This window comes from Carassius carassius, chromosome 6 (genome assembly GCF_963082965.1).
Source record: "Carassius carassius chromosome 6, fCarCar2.1, whole genome shotgun sequence".
In the NCBI taxonomy this organism is placed as follows: Eukaryota; Metazoa; Chordata; class Actinopteri; order Cypriniformes; family Cyprinidae; genus Carassius; species Carassius carassius.
In genome coordinates, this window is record NC_081760.1 from 10,626,721 (window position 1) to 10,641,631 (window position 14,911).

The following is a 14,911-nucleotide window of genomic DNA, read 5'->3' on the forward strand; positions in this document are numbered from 1 at the left end:
AGATGTATATATTCTGTGCATAATTTTCACCATCTTGCTCTCCAGACATCAGTATCCACTATTGAAAAACCCATATTTGTAGGCAGTAATTTTTTAACCAGAATTCAGTGGTAATAGTGACACTCAATTAAATGTTTTAGGAATGGATATTGAAAATTAATGCAAAAATATTGGACAAAGTACTTTCATGTTTTATGGTTTCTGTCATGTCAGTTACAGACTTTTAAACAAATCCCTAATTCAAAAATTCACAGTGACAAAATCTGAATTCAAATATTAGAATTTAGATTACGAGAAGCCTTTTAAATGGAATTTTCATTGGCAGATTTCTTCGAAAAATATTCACATAAAAATAATTTTGGAAATGAAAATGAAAAACATCAAATGCTACAAACCTCTTAATAAAAAAAGATTAAAATATTCATTGCAAAAAAAAAAATGGAAGGAAGTTAAGTTTTCACTGTGACAAGCTTTTACAGTAAACTTTCATGGCCAGTTTTTATTTATTTTTATATATATATATATATATATATATATATATATATAGGGCTGTCCCCGACTAGTAGTAATCGAACATTTATTAATAAACCATTTAAATCATAATACTGAGCTTTTAATTGCATAATAATTGCTCAAACGCACACATTAAGCTTGCCTCAGTGCACCAGCAGAAGTAATGAACAGTAAGGAAAAAAACAGTAAGGAGGCTGCATTAACATTTTAATAATTCATTATTAAACTAGTGCTTTCTTTGTTTTTGGTTTAAGAGATGAAGTCGGCCACACATGACTGTTTGCATATTTTATACAGATTACATAATCTGAGAATATTTTTTGTTTTCCATTTGAATTGCTTCTTTTCCAAGAAGAGTTTCGCGCTCAAGTTGATGGATGCAGACGGCAGAAAGCGTTTCCTGTTTGCTTCCATTATTTTACAGAAGCGTGTTTTTTGTTATTGTGAATGCACACAAATAAACGTAAGGATCTTATCGGCCATCACTCTTGACATGCGAGCATGAGTGTTTGGATGTCCTGCCCAATGATACTAGCCTATATCACCACATACACTTGTGAGTTCGCTTGTGGATTGTTTCTTTTTTTTTCTGGGACTAATAAAATTTTGGTCGACTAACGGTTAGTCAACTATTAAGGGCAGTCCTAATTCTTTATTTTCTTTTACGTTTCTTTTTAGTTTAAAATTTGCATGGGTATTTTTACTTTGCTAGTCAAAAAATACTCACAACCACAATTAAGACATGAGCTTTTAAATGATATATTTTGAGACTCGTCTTTATAACTGTTGACATCCTTAACTCTTAAATCTATTGTGGAAGGGATTTAAGTGGAACAATTATGTAGATTTTCAACATGTCTTTAAAAGATCTCAATTTTATTTGGTACTACAGTGAGTGTGAACTGTGGGTGTAAATTCAAACACACATTTACTATGACTGGAACCTAAGAAGAATGTTATTTTGCATCATACAGGAGGGTATGTTCAGTTCAGGTTTTCTGGTTCACTGGGTCATTAAATACATGTTTCTGGCCTTCCTCTGTTTGCAGGTACTGAGGGCCTAGGATTCACCGTGGTAACCAGAGACTCGTCCCTTCATGGTCCAGGACCCATTATGGTCAAGAGCATCATGCCCCGCGGAGCTGCTGTTAAAGACGGACGGCTCAAGTCTGGAGACCGTATCCTGGAGGTATTACATGCATCCTGCATCAATGCAATCCTGATAGAACAACCTGGAAAATTGCAAAATCGCAGTTTATTTATAGGAAATTAAATTATGCTTTTCCTTTCCCACCAGTCATGCAATCAAAAGGTATTGTTTTAAATGCAATTTAAAGATATTGTTTCAGAAAACTTAATGCATCCTTGACATAATTAGGCCAATTGTCTGTCTTGTATTGCACCTGGCCATGAGATGGAATTATCGCTGACATGTTTTTCATCTCTGAAAAGTATAAATGGAAATTTTGCTCTCTGTTTTGGCAGTTACAGGAAATCGTTTTCTCTCTTTCTCTAGGTAAATGGAGTGGACATCACAGGACGCACACAAGAGGAACTGGTGGCTATGCTGCGGAGCACCAAACTGGGAGAAACCGTGTCTCTTGTAGTCGGAAGACAAGAGGAATTTTTGCCCAGAGAACTGGTAAGACCATTTGCAAACCTCAAGGGACAACGAAAATGAATGGTACCTCAAATTATATCTAAGAAAACCACAATGTTTGTATGAAAAATGTAAACTTTGGTTTGAAAAAAGAAATGGTAACATTATATTTTAAGGACCAGTTCTCACTATTAACTAGTTGTTTATTAGCATGCATATTACTAGCACACACACACACACACACACATATATATAGTACATATTAATGCCTTATTCTGCTTGACCATATATTAGATCCTTTAATTCTACCTCATTCCCTTCATGGTCATATTTTATATATAAATATAAACCTGTGCATAATGGATTTTAATGGTTATGTGTATATATATTTTACATGCATATTTTCTGGCAAATCCAAACAACCATATAAACCCAAGCAATCCCCTCCTTTAGATTGAAAGTGTTCAATCAGCTTGTGACAGGAACTTGACAGCGGTCTAACAGGAAGCCTCGGGCCAGTGCTGGTCCATCTCCTCTCACAGATGTTGATCGCTGACCTAATGTTTTTCTTTTAAACATCAGACCCCCTTTAGAAACCAAAGAAAGAGTAAAAATGCAATTGTGGCACCCATTGATTCCTCATCACCGGAAGAAAGACCACATCTCTTTGTTGTGTCCAATTTTATGAAGTCATGAGCAATTCAGTTCTCCATTATAGATCAGTGGTCTATATTCAGTTCATTTGCACCGTAGTGTCTGCTCATCAAAGGCTTCGGGTTTAGAGGGGTCACATACACACTATGTGCGTGTGTTATGTGTGGGCTGCCAAACAATTCATCATCATTGTTACAAACAATAATTTCTCTCATGCATTACTTCCTCACTTAGGTTTTTGATGTCTAGGATTGTACAACTCAGGCCATAACTGCTTTATATAAACTCCACAGACCTTGCCTGAGCCATATATAATATATATTGCATTTTTTTTTATTTTTTTATTTTTTTTTATTCTATAATAAAAAAAGAAAATGAAAACAAATACAAATAATATTATATTTCATTATTATAATATACTAATTATTATTTCATAATATTATTTATTTATTTATATATACAAACATTGTGTATTGAATTGCTAATGTAAAAACTAATACATGGTTAAATTTGCGGTTTATTAATGGATTTAGCTGCTTTGTATTTTGTTAAATCTTTGCTGTGCTAGATTTGTTCAAGAAGAGCAGCTGTATGTCATTGACACTGACTATTATTGGACCATTAATTCTGGTTAGGCACAAAAAGCGTCCTAAAGAGCTTCTCTGCCGTATCTATTCAGAGCGAAAAGATACTTTCCGCTCTATTCAAATTGAAAGTGGTTTAGCTGTGCCACTGCTTAGGCAGGGTAAATTACGGCAGAAATGCGACTGTAGGCAAAAGGAAAAATGACACACTCGGGAGAAATATTTTTTTCAGAGAATGGAAGAGTTTGAAAAGATATAATGACAGTGTGAGAGTAGATTTCACATTTCTGCCTTTTTTAGAGGATATGCGTGTGTGTGTGTGTGTGTGTGTATTTGTATTTCATTCCAACCAATGGATGCATCTAAACCTTAAATATCCTCCATAAACTCCCACCTTCACAAAGAATTCGTCCCACTGACCACAACCCAGTGTCAGCAAAAATTATACAATCTTAATTCCCAAAGGTGGATTTGGCTAATGATCAGCCATTAGCAAAAAAATAAAAAAAGCATCTTTTATAACGACCTGTGAGAATCCAGCAGGAAAATAGCTCATACCATAAATGTCCATCCTGTTAACATTACCATTTGGTGATGGATAAGTTGGCGTGACTTGTGATTGTTGACAGAGTTAAAGTCTTGTTTTTCTGACTGAATCCCTTTGGGATCTGGTCACTGTGACTGGACATCCTGGATACGCAAAAGCAAGTGCTAAACGTCCGGCCCTGCTGGAAAATATATCTAAAATCATCTTACGTCACAAACTAGTTATGAACTGGCATAGGATGGTCTTGCATTTGTCAGAGCCGATTATTGATCGATAAGGTACTTGAAAGAATACCATGGTACATTCCCAAAAACATAGTCATTTTTATACATTTAAACGTTGTTATTGTACTGGATTATCAGCTTTGAGGAGAGTTAAGCAATAGCAACGATGGAATGTTATTTGAATATGTGCATTTTAAATCTGATGAACGGTGGTGGAGTCACGTGTTTCTTTTAAAGAGCATATGAATCATTGTATAGAAATTCATTTTCAAGTATCAGACATATACAAGAGTTTGTGGGCTTGTTTTGAAAATGTATATTAAAGAGATTGCTTTGGCAAACTATAAATGTCTAGAGATGACCATTGCATTAAAGCTAAGCCGACTGGATTTGGCATCAATTTGTCGTGTACTGTAAGGGTAAATGAATGCAGTAAGTGGAATTAATGTCTTCAGGAACATATTAATTATACCTGATAGCCAGCAGCAATAAATCAGCCAAACATCAAATTTTTTATAATGTTATTTATTTATTTTTTATTTATTTATTTTGTGCCCACTAGACATGCATTTAGATCTTTTCCAGCATGGACTGCAAACATGTCTTTAATATAATAATAAAATGGCTTTATTTAGTGGTTTTTGTGGTGTTCCACTAGACTGTATATTCAAGATAAATGATCTAAACCAGCGTGTTTATCAGAGTATATTATATCTAATACCACCACTGTAATGTGATATTCTCACAGGAAATGTGTTGTAAAAGCTGAATATTTATTATTGTAACCAATTTGCAGTCATAATCTAGCCTCTGAAGGGCCTGGATAGTTAGATGTTTGAGCTTCTGTTCTCCACCATTTGATTCATATAGGTTTTCTGTGAGGATGCAGGGGTCAGATTGCACATTGCACACAGTTGCACTCACAGAAGAGAGGTCAGCCACAGAGCTGGTGGAGCCTTTAGATGTCCTTGAGATTGTCTTAATAATAATTCATCTTCCTACACACAGGATGTGTTTTGCTTTGTCATGACCTATTTAATTATATTTGTTATTTGGGTCACGGCCACTTCTTTCCAAACTCAGTGGGCTTTTTAAAAAAGCTTTGAGTAATATAAAAGCTGTACATGCTTTCATGTGAAAGCAAACGGCCTTCTGACATCAGTTTTAATTTTGGTCAGTATCTGGGTTAAGGTGCATTGACTTCCAACCAGGGCATCAAAACACATTTCCCATGGATTATTTTGGTGTAAATGATACAAAGACTTCCTCTCAAAATTCTCTGTGAGTCACATTGTTTTTTCACTTTTACTGATTAGATAGACTGATCAAAGTTTGGTTTTTGCGATGCAGCTCTTTTCTTATGAGACTGCTTCCAGATCAAGAGGAAAATAATGTTCTCAGATGTTGATGATATTCATTGAAGTATCAGTTTTGTCTTAGGTGTTTCTCCTAAAAACATACACACACACACACACACACACACATATAAATTAATAATATTACTATTGATAACATTTATGAATATTAATATTATCAGTTAATATCAATGGATATTAACTGATATTATCCTGTTAGTATAATGTATAATATATTATCCTATATTAATATCAGTTAATGATGTTTATTTATATTAAATGTTAATTTACATATGATTATGATTATTATTTGAAGAAGACAAAGAAGAAATAATGTTTTTAACTGTTGATATTTATGATGTATTATATTTTAGTTATTACATATTAAGTGGTATTAATATACATATAAAAAATCATATTATCGATTAATATAAATATGAATACTATACAATACTATAATATAATTACTCTTAGTACTGACATGAATTCATATTAGTGTCAATATTAGTCCATTAGTATCTTATTAATGTTAATACTTAATAATATACTGTAATATGAATGTATTCATACTTATCTATTGACAGTTAAGTGATATGAATATATTATAATTTATTATCATGTTAATTAATATGTTAATGGTTATTAATACAGTTATTTATTTCGGTAAAAATAATATATGTTTAATATATGTTTATTATATTAATATTTTAATAGTAGTAGTAGTAGTAGTTAATATTAATGTTAATTGCTAACACTAATGTTAATATTGTTATTAATTTAGAGTTGCAGGTGCCCAAATATGGTGGATATGCATTTCCCATAGGCCTGTGTTTATCTGTCAGTGCTGATTAACTAATTCCGCTTATTCCCGACACGGATCCTTTATAACTCTCTAGTGCTGCTGACATTTTTTGCCAGCATTACTCATGTTCTTTAGTTAAAACAGTCCATCATATTGACTGTATGAGAGGATATTAGTGTGTATTTGCCCTCAGGAGGTCATCATGTGATGTCTGGGCCTCGAGTGTCGATAGGACCACCAGAGCATCATCTCCCTCCTCATGTGAGGAGGCATCAGACAATCTGATATTCTCGCTGGACCCAAAGCTTGACCTCACTTACAAACAGGCCTTTTATTGTGTGCTAAAACTCTGATTTGTAGTTTGCCTCAGGCCATGTACGACACATTATCTTCAGTAAGAGGACATGCTAAAAGGACTACTTGAAGCTTTGCCCCATTGGCCCTCCTATTTTTCATCATTAGCTCTTACTAAATGCTTTTTGCCCAACTCTGTGCTCCTACAAAGTCATTTTTGTTTCTTTTTTCCCTGGCCCATTTCCACAGTAGCTTAGTAACAGGATAATGCTGTTGCTTAATGTGGTTTCCAGGAGGATGTCAGTCACATTTAGACATTGAACTTTATTCTAGGTCATTTTGCCATGTTTTATTGATGTGATGGTGGATAGAAGAAGGAAATGATGTGAAGAAAAGGTCAAAGACCACGGCACTGACACCCTTAATCTCTTTGATATGATGTTTAGGAGTCAAAGAATGCAAAAAGAGAAGTGAAATGTGTGGATAGTTGTGTGTGTATAAATGTGTTCAATAATGAGATATTAGTCTAAGATTTTGTCCCCAAACCCCTTCCTCCTAAATGGATCTCTGTCAAAAGTTTTTTATGTTTCATTTTGAACTGACACATTCTCATGATCTCGCTCTTTCATGTACAAATCAAATGACCCCCAGTGTGTTTCCTGCCTCTCCATTAGACATGCATTCATTCCGTCCTAATCCTGCTTTATATGTTGATCACTCATTGGTTCATTTTGGTACATCTGGCTTTATTTTAACTGGGATCCATCTCTAAAATAAACACTTTATTCCATTTTTTGAAAGAAATTTGTACTTTTATTCAGTAAGGATTCATTAAATTGATCAAAAGTAAACAGTAAAGACATTTTAGAATGTTACAAAAAATGTATATTTAGAATAAATGCTGTATTTTTTTTTATTCATGATGCATACAGTTTCCACAAAACTAAGCAACTGTTTTCAACATTAATAATACTAGACATTTTTCTTAAGCAGCAAATCAGCATATTAGAATGATTTCTATAGAATAATTTTCAATAAAATTACATGTGCAGTAATGCAGTTGTAGTCATTGGGGTAGTATGCTAAACTGGGATAAATGCTGAGATTTATTTGGTTTTGAAAGTCAGCTGAGATACTGACCTAAGTGTGTGTGTGTGTGTGTGTTATTTGCAGAAAGGAGAACCAGCAGGTCCACTTCTGTCTGAGGACGGGCGAGAGCAGCTGATGTTTGAAGTTCCTTTGAATGACTCCGGCTCAGCTGGTCTAGGGGTCAGTCTGAAGGGTAATAAGTCTCGAGAGACTGGAGAAGACCTGGGCATCTTCATCAAGTCCATCATCCACGGCGGCGCTGCGCACAAGGTAAAGAGCAACCTATTCATCCAACGTCCAGTCATCAAAGAGCTTCAGTCATGAAAGTCGCTTCAATCCTGTGCATGTTACTACAGAATGGCTCAGTAGGGTTGTACCGATAGATGATAATATCGTGTATCGACGATAGTCAGAGATATCGACGATAGCAGATGTCTCTGTCGATAGTCAAGACGATATTATGCTCATTCTCCTATTAATGTATTAAATTATAATAATAATAACTATTATTATTTTTATTGGGTGGCCTATTATAATTCGGCTATCAAACTGCCCAGCTATTTCACTTCAGCACCTCATTTCTCTCTCTCACACACACACACACACACACACACACACACACACACACACACACACACACACACACACACACACACAAACATATATATATGTGCAATAACCTATATATGTGCAATATTTTAACCGAGCCCTCACTAACTTATTTTAATGCCACAGTTATGTTAGAATGCATCTCATTCTTGTTTCTTTGGTGGTGCATCGGGCTCGTCATGAGGCACGCGGTCCAGAGCGCTGTATGACTGATGCATCGGGGGGGGGACCGCTCACGGGGACCTGCGGGAACCTGGGGGTAGGACAGGCGAGGCGAGAGAAAAGGAGATGGAAGGAGGAGCGACAGAGACGAGAGAGGGGAGAGAGGAGAAAAAAAAAAAAATCCGGTTCCCAGACGCACCGCTGCTCGGCCCTCCACCAGCTGGGCGATCTCCTCCGCGGTGCCTGGCGGTGGCACTGGACGGCCCTCGGCGGACGGCACGACACTCCTCCGCCGCCCGGTGGACGGCGACGGCTCCTCCGGTTTTGGGCAGCCGGCAGGAGTCCCCCGTTCCCTGCTCCTCCCCGTTCCGGCGGATGGCAGCAGGCTCCGGCCACCTGGCGAACGGCGCAGACTCCTCCGCTCCCTCACGGACGGCAGCCGCCCCTCCCTATCGTGGGCGGCCGGTAGCGAGCTCGCCCGTCCCCGGCAACTTGCTCCAGCCCACCGCCTCGAGCGTCCATGGCGGCACACTCCTCGCCTGCTCGTTGGCACCGCGGATTCACCACAGCGGCGAGGGATCTTCAGCAGCGCGTCCCTCCTTCTCCCGGGCTTCGGCACCACTGTAATGAATAAAACCTTTCATATTCATCCGGAAGAAGGAGGCGGGAACCGGCGGACAATCAAATAACATTTAATTATTCATAATAAACACAAAACAGCGCACCAGCCCCTCACGGACGACTGGTGCGCACAAAATAAAACCAAAACACAACTAAAATCCCAGGCCTGGTCCTCTCTCGTCCTTCACTGTCGTCGCTCCAGTTTTATATCCTTCCATCTCCTCCGTGGGCCTCGAGACCGGTGGGTCGAATAGGTGTAGCTCATCTCCAATCACTCCACCGGCCTCGCTCCCATGTCCCTCGGCCCCGCCCCACTCGCCACAATCATTATGTTCGAAAGTGTATATTTTTGATTTTTGGTGATTCCATAGGCTCTCTCTCGGGCATCTGCGTGGTTTAACCTGTTAGTCAGCACCAGATTATGCATCCATGCATTTATCATAAAAAGTGCTCCACATGACACTGGGGGGTTAATAAATGCCTTCTGAAGTTAATCAATGAGTTTGTGTAAGAAAAAAATATCCATATTTAAAACAATAAACTGTAATCTCTAACACCCCCCTTGCTGTGTGGAACACTTTTTATGATGGATGGATGCACTTTTTTTTGGGCTTTAAAATCTTGACCACCGTTCACTGCCATTATAAAGCTTCGAAAAGTCAGGAATTGTTTTTTAAATAACTCTGATTGTATTTGTCTGAAAGAAGAAAGTCATATACACCTAGGATGGCTTGAGGGTGAGTAAATCATGGGCTAATATTCATTTTTGGGTGAATTACCTCTTTAAATTAGTTAATGCAATAGCTAATATGAAATTTTTTTACCAGTATTGTTATCAACTAAAACTAAAACTAATAAAAATAACATTAACTGATTTTAGTTTATCAATCTAACATTAATTACATTTTTTAATATAACTCTGATTGTATCGTCTGAAAGAAGAAAGTCATATACATCTAGTGAGTAAATCATGTGGTCATTTTCTATTTTGGATGAACTATCACTTTAAGATTATTTAAATTCAAGTTGAACATTTGGTTTGCATAATATTAATAAGAAATTCACAAAGCAATATTTGACATCGATACGAAAATCCACATTGATAAGGCATAGTTTTCGGTCAAAGTTAATCAGTCCAAATATTGTCAGATTGATCTGTCTGTAACTAGTACTATGATTAGGGAAGCAATACAATCATTGCTTATTATGTAGAATATACGTTATTATGGTAATTGTGATTCACCCATAGTGGCCTCAAACCACAAAACAAAATTAGATGAATGATGAAAAGTGGCCTTTTTTGTAGCCTTTTTTAGTGGTTTGTGATATGCTGTATCTGTTATTATAGGTGAACCTCACCAAATGCTGTTACAGAAATATGAATACTCCTCTCCTCAATCAGTCCAGCCAGGCAGCAGGTGTTGTGTCTGTGTGTAGATAAGGGCCCATCTACTGTCTCCTATCAGCAGTGTAATCAAGAGTGGGCTCGCAGGTGGAGCTGCATCTCTGGTCTCTATCAGCACTCCAGTGGAGAGTGGGCTCAGAGAGCAAGCTGCATCGCAGGCCCCCATCAGAGAGACGTTCAAAGAAATAGACGTTTTCAGAGGCTCAGCTCTTCATTTGACTTCTGATGTTCACCCTTATCACACTCTCTCTCGATTCTGTTGCTTCTCTAGCATTTACACTCCAGGATTGAGATCAAATGGGCATGAATTTTAAAAACTGCATCCTCATTTCTGGAATAAATTGTTGTATTATTCTTCTAGTTAATGAATTAAAACATGTTGAAGGCCATCTTGGGTTGTGAGCTTCCAGAGTGTCTGCTTATGTATGCATGAGTATATTTGCTCAATAGATGGACACAAGTGTTTGTGGTATCGGTGGTCTGCGGTCAGTGACCTCGCCCAGGGGTCAGGATCATCCACTGTGACACAGACTCTCAGGAGTCTTTAGCGGCTCCAGTGACTTTTAGCTGCTAATCTCTTTTGTTCCTCCTCAGCTGAGTTTTATTTAGGAAACCATAGCTGTGAACCTCAATCCAATTGATTCCAGCCGGGCCCTTTCACGCAAATGATAAGCATCTGTAATTGTATCTGAATTCACAGTGGGATGCGTTAAACATGTAACAGTGAGGCTACACTGCATAAATGTTTTTAAATCACACTATAGGGCTTTATTGTTGGGAGAAGCTAGCTAAAAGTAGCTGTGGTCCTAACTTCACTAAATGCTTTAGTGTGACAGTAATTCAGTCTGTTAAAAAATGTATTAGTAACAGTATTGTGGTGGTTCGTTGACAATAACATATTCAAAAGAACAATTAATTCACAAATAAGACTAAAATTATCTTTAACTTTAATGCTGTATTTGGAACCTATTTATTATTCTTATTTAATGAAGTAAATAATATTTAATAACTAATTCATTTAAATACTGCTGTGAATATATATATATATATACACTTTTTAATGAATTAATTTATTTAATTACTTGTTTTTATTTTTTATTTAGTGTGTGTCTGTGTTTTGTTTTGTATTACATTTTTTGACTCATTTTGGACTGTTTATATTTAAATTTAAATGCAAACTAAATGTATGGGTAAAAGATATGTATTTTATTATAGTAAAAAATTATGCTCTTTTAATCTGGTTAATGCATGTAACTAGTACTAAGATTTGTAGTTTCATGTTTTGTATTTAACTGAATATTTATGTAAATTATATATCTACCTACTCTCTCTCTCTCTCTCTCTGTATATATACTAGTCCATCCATCCATCCATCTTCTTCCGCTTATCCGGGGCCGGGTCGCGGGGGCAGCAGTCTAAGCAGAGAACCCCAGACTTCCCTCTCCCTAGACACTTCCTCCAGCTCTTCTGGGGGGACACCGAGGCGTTCCCAGGCCAGCCGGGAGACATAGTCTCTCCAGCGTGTCCTAGGTCTTCCCCGGGGTCTCCTCCCAGTGGGACGCGCCCGGAACACCTTCCCGGGAAGGCGTCCAGGAGGCATCCGGAACAGATGCCCGAGCCACCTCAGCTGACCCCTCTCGATGTGAAGGAGCAGCGGCTCTACTCTGAGCTCCTCCCGGGTGACTGAGCTTCTCACCCTATCTCTAAGGGATCGCCCAGCCACCCTGCGGAGAAAGCTCATTACGGCCGCCTGTATCCGGGATCTTGTCCTTTCGGGCATGACCCAAAGCTCATGACCATAGGTGAGAGTAGGAACGTAGATTGACCGTTAAATCGAGAGCTTCGCCTTGCGGCTCAGCTCTTTCTTCACCACGACAGACCGGTACATCGACCGCATTACTGCAGAAGCTGCACCGATCCGTCTGTCAATCTCCCGTTCCATCCTTCCCTCACTCGTGAACAAGACCCCAAGATACTTAAACTCCTCCACTTGAGGCAGGAACTCTCCACCAACCTGAAGTGGGCAAGCCACCCTTTTCCGACTGAGGACCATGGCCTCGGATTTGGAGGTGCTGATTCTCATCCCAGCCGCTTCACACTCAGCTGCAAACCGTCCCAGTGCATGCTGAAGGTCCTGGCTTGATGAAGCCAACACGACAACATCATCCGCAAAGAGCAGAGACGAAATCGTGTTGTCACCAAACCTGACCCCCTCCGGCCCCTGGCTGCGCCTAGAAATTCTGTCCATAAAAATCATGAACAGAACCGGCGACAAAGGGCAGCCCTGCCGGAGTCCAACACGCACCGGGAACAAGTCTGACTTACTGCTGGCAATACGAACCAAGCTCCTGCTCCGGTCGTACAGGGACCGGATAGCCCTTAGCAAAGGGCCCCGGACCCCATACTCCCGGAGCACCCTCCACAGGCCGCCGCGAGGGACACAGTCGAATGCCTTCTCCAAATCCACAAAGCACATGTGGACTGGTTGGGCAAACTCCCATGAACCCTCCAGCACCCCGTAGAGGGTATAGAGCTGGTCCAGTGTTCCACGGCCTGGACGAAAACCACACTGTTCCTCCTGAATCCGAGGTTCTACTATCGGCCGGATTCTCCTCTCCAGTACCCTGGCATAGACTTTCCCAGGGAGGCTGAGAAGTGTGATCCCCCTGTAGTTGGAACACACCCTCCGGTCCCCCTTCTTAAAAAGAGGGACCACCACCCCGGTCTGCCATCCCAGAGGCACCGTCCCCGACTGCCACGCGATGCTGCAGAGGCGTGTCAGCCAAGACAGCCCCACAACATCCAGAGACTTGAGGTACTCAGGGCGGATCTCATCCATCCCCGGTGCCTTGCCACCGAGGAGTTTCTTGACTACCTCGGTGACTTCAGCTTGGGTGATGGACGAGTCCACATCTGAGCCCTCAGCCTCTGCTCCCTCAATGGAAGACGTGACAGCGGGATTGAGGAGATCCTCGAAGTATTCCTTCCACCGTCCAACGACATCCCCAGTTGAGGTCAACAGCTCCCCACCTCTACTGTAAACAGCATTGGTAGGGCACTGCTTCCCTCTCCTGAGGCGCCGGACGGTTTGCCAGAATCTCTTCGAGGCCGACCGATAGTCCTTCTCCATGGCCTCACCGAACTCCTCCCAGGCCCGAGTTTTTGCCTCCACAACCACCCGGGCTGCAGTCCGCTTGGCCTGCCGGTACCTATCAGCTGCCTCAGGAGTCCCACAAGCCAACCAGGCCCAATAGGACTCCTTCTTCAGCTTGACGGCATCCCTTACTTCCGGTGTCCACCACCGGGTTCGGGGATTGCCGCCTCGACAGGCACCGGAGACCTTACGGCCACAGCTCCGAGCGGCCGCTTCGACAATGGAGGTGGAGAACATGGTCCACTCGGACTCAATATCTCCAGCCTCCCTCGGGATCCGGTTGAAGCTCTGCCGGAGGTGGGAGTTGAAGATCTCTCTGACAGGAGGCTCTGCCAAACGTTCCCAGCCGACCCTCACAGTACGTTTGGGTCTGCCGAGTCTGTCCAGCTTCCTCCCCCGCCATCGGATCCAACTCACCACCAGGTGGTGATCAGTTGACAGCTCCGCCCCTCTCTTCACCCGAGTGTCCAAGACATACGGCCGGAGGTTGGATGAAACGACCACAAAGTCGATCATCGACCTACGGCCTAGGGTGTCATGGTGCCACGTGTACTGATGGACACCCTTATGCTTGAACATGGTGTTTGTTATGGACAAACTGTAACTAGCACAGAAGTCCAATAACTGAACACCACTCGGGTTCAGATCAGGGGGGCCGTTCCTCCCAATCACGCCCCTCCAGGTGTCACTGTCGTTGCCCACATGGGCGTTGAAATCCCCCAGTAAAACGACGGAGTCCCCAGTCGGAGCACTTTCCAGCACCCCTCCCAGAGACTCCAAGAAGGCCGGGTACTCTGCACTGCCGTTCGGCCCGTAGGCACAAACGACAGTGAGAGACCTATCCCTGACCCGAAGGCGCAGGGAAGCGACCCTCTCGTTCACCGGGGTAAACTCCAACACATGGCAGCTGAGCTGGGGGGCTATAAGCAGACCCACACCAGCCCGCCGCCTCTCACCATGGGCAACTCCAGAGTGGTGAAGAGTCCATCCTCTCTCGAGGAGTGTGGTTCCAGAGCCCAAGCTGTGCGTAGAGGTGATCCCGACTATCGCTAGTCGGAACCTCTCAACCTCACGCACAATCTCGGGCTCCTTTCCCGCCAGTGAGGTGACATTCCACGTCCCTAGAGCTAGTTTCCGTGTCCAGGGATCGGGCTGTCGAGGCCCCCGCCTTCGACTGCTGCCCGATTCTCTAAGCACCGACCCCTTACAGTCCCTCCTGTAGGTGGTGAGCCCACGGGAAGGCGGCCCCACGTCGCTCCTTCGGGCTGAGCCCGGCCGGACCCCGTGGGGGGAGGCCC

General features: G+C 41.3%; 1 protein-coding gene across 1 annotated transcript in view; it reads left to right on the plus strand.

Annotated features, from left to right (window-relative positions):
- The window catches only part of LOC132142375 (partitioning defective 3 homolog B-like), a 197,133-nt gene that overhangs the window by 89,104 nt on the left and 93,118 nt on the right, over positions 1 to 14,911 (plus strand). Inside the window, exons 9-11 of the mRNA XM_059552188.1 lie at positions 1,563 to 1,702; positions 2,030 to 2,155; positions 7,747 to 7,932. Of these exons, the coding sequence (XP_059408171.1) occupies positions 1,563 to 1,702; positions 2,030 to 2,155; positions 7,747 to 7,932 (452 nt within the window). The remainder of the gene's footprint in view (positions 1 to 1,562; positions 1,703 to 2,029; positions 2,156 to 7,746; positions 7,933 to 14,911) is intronic.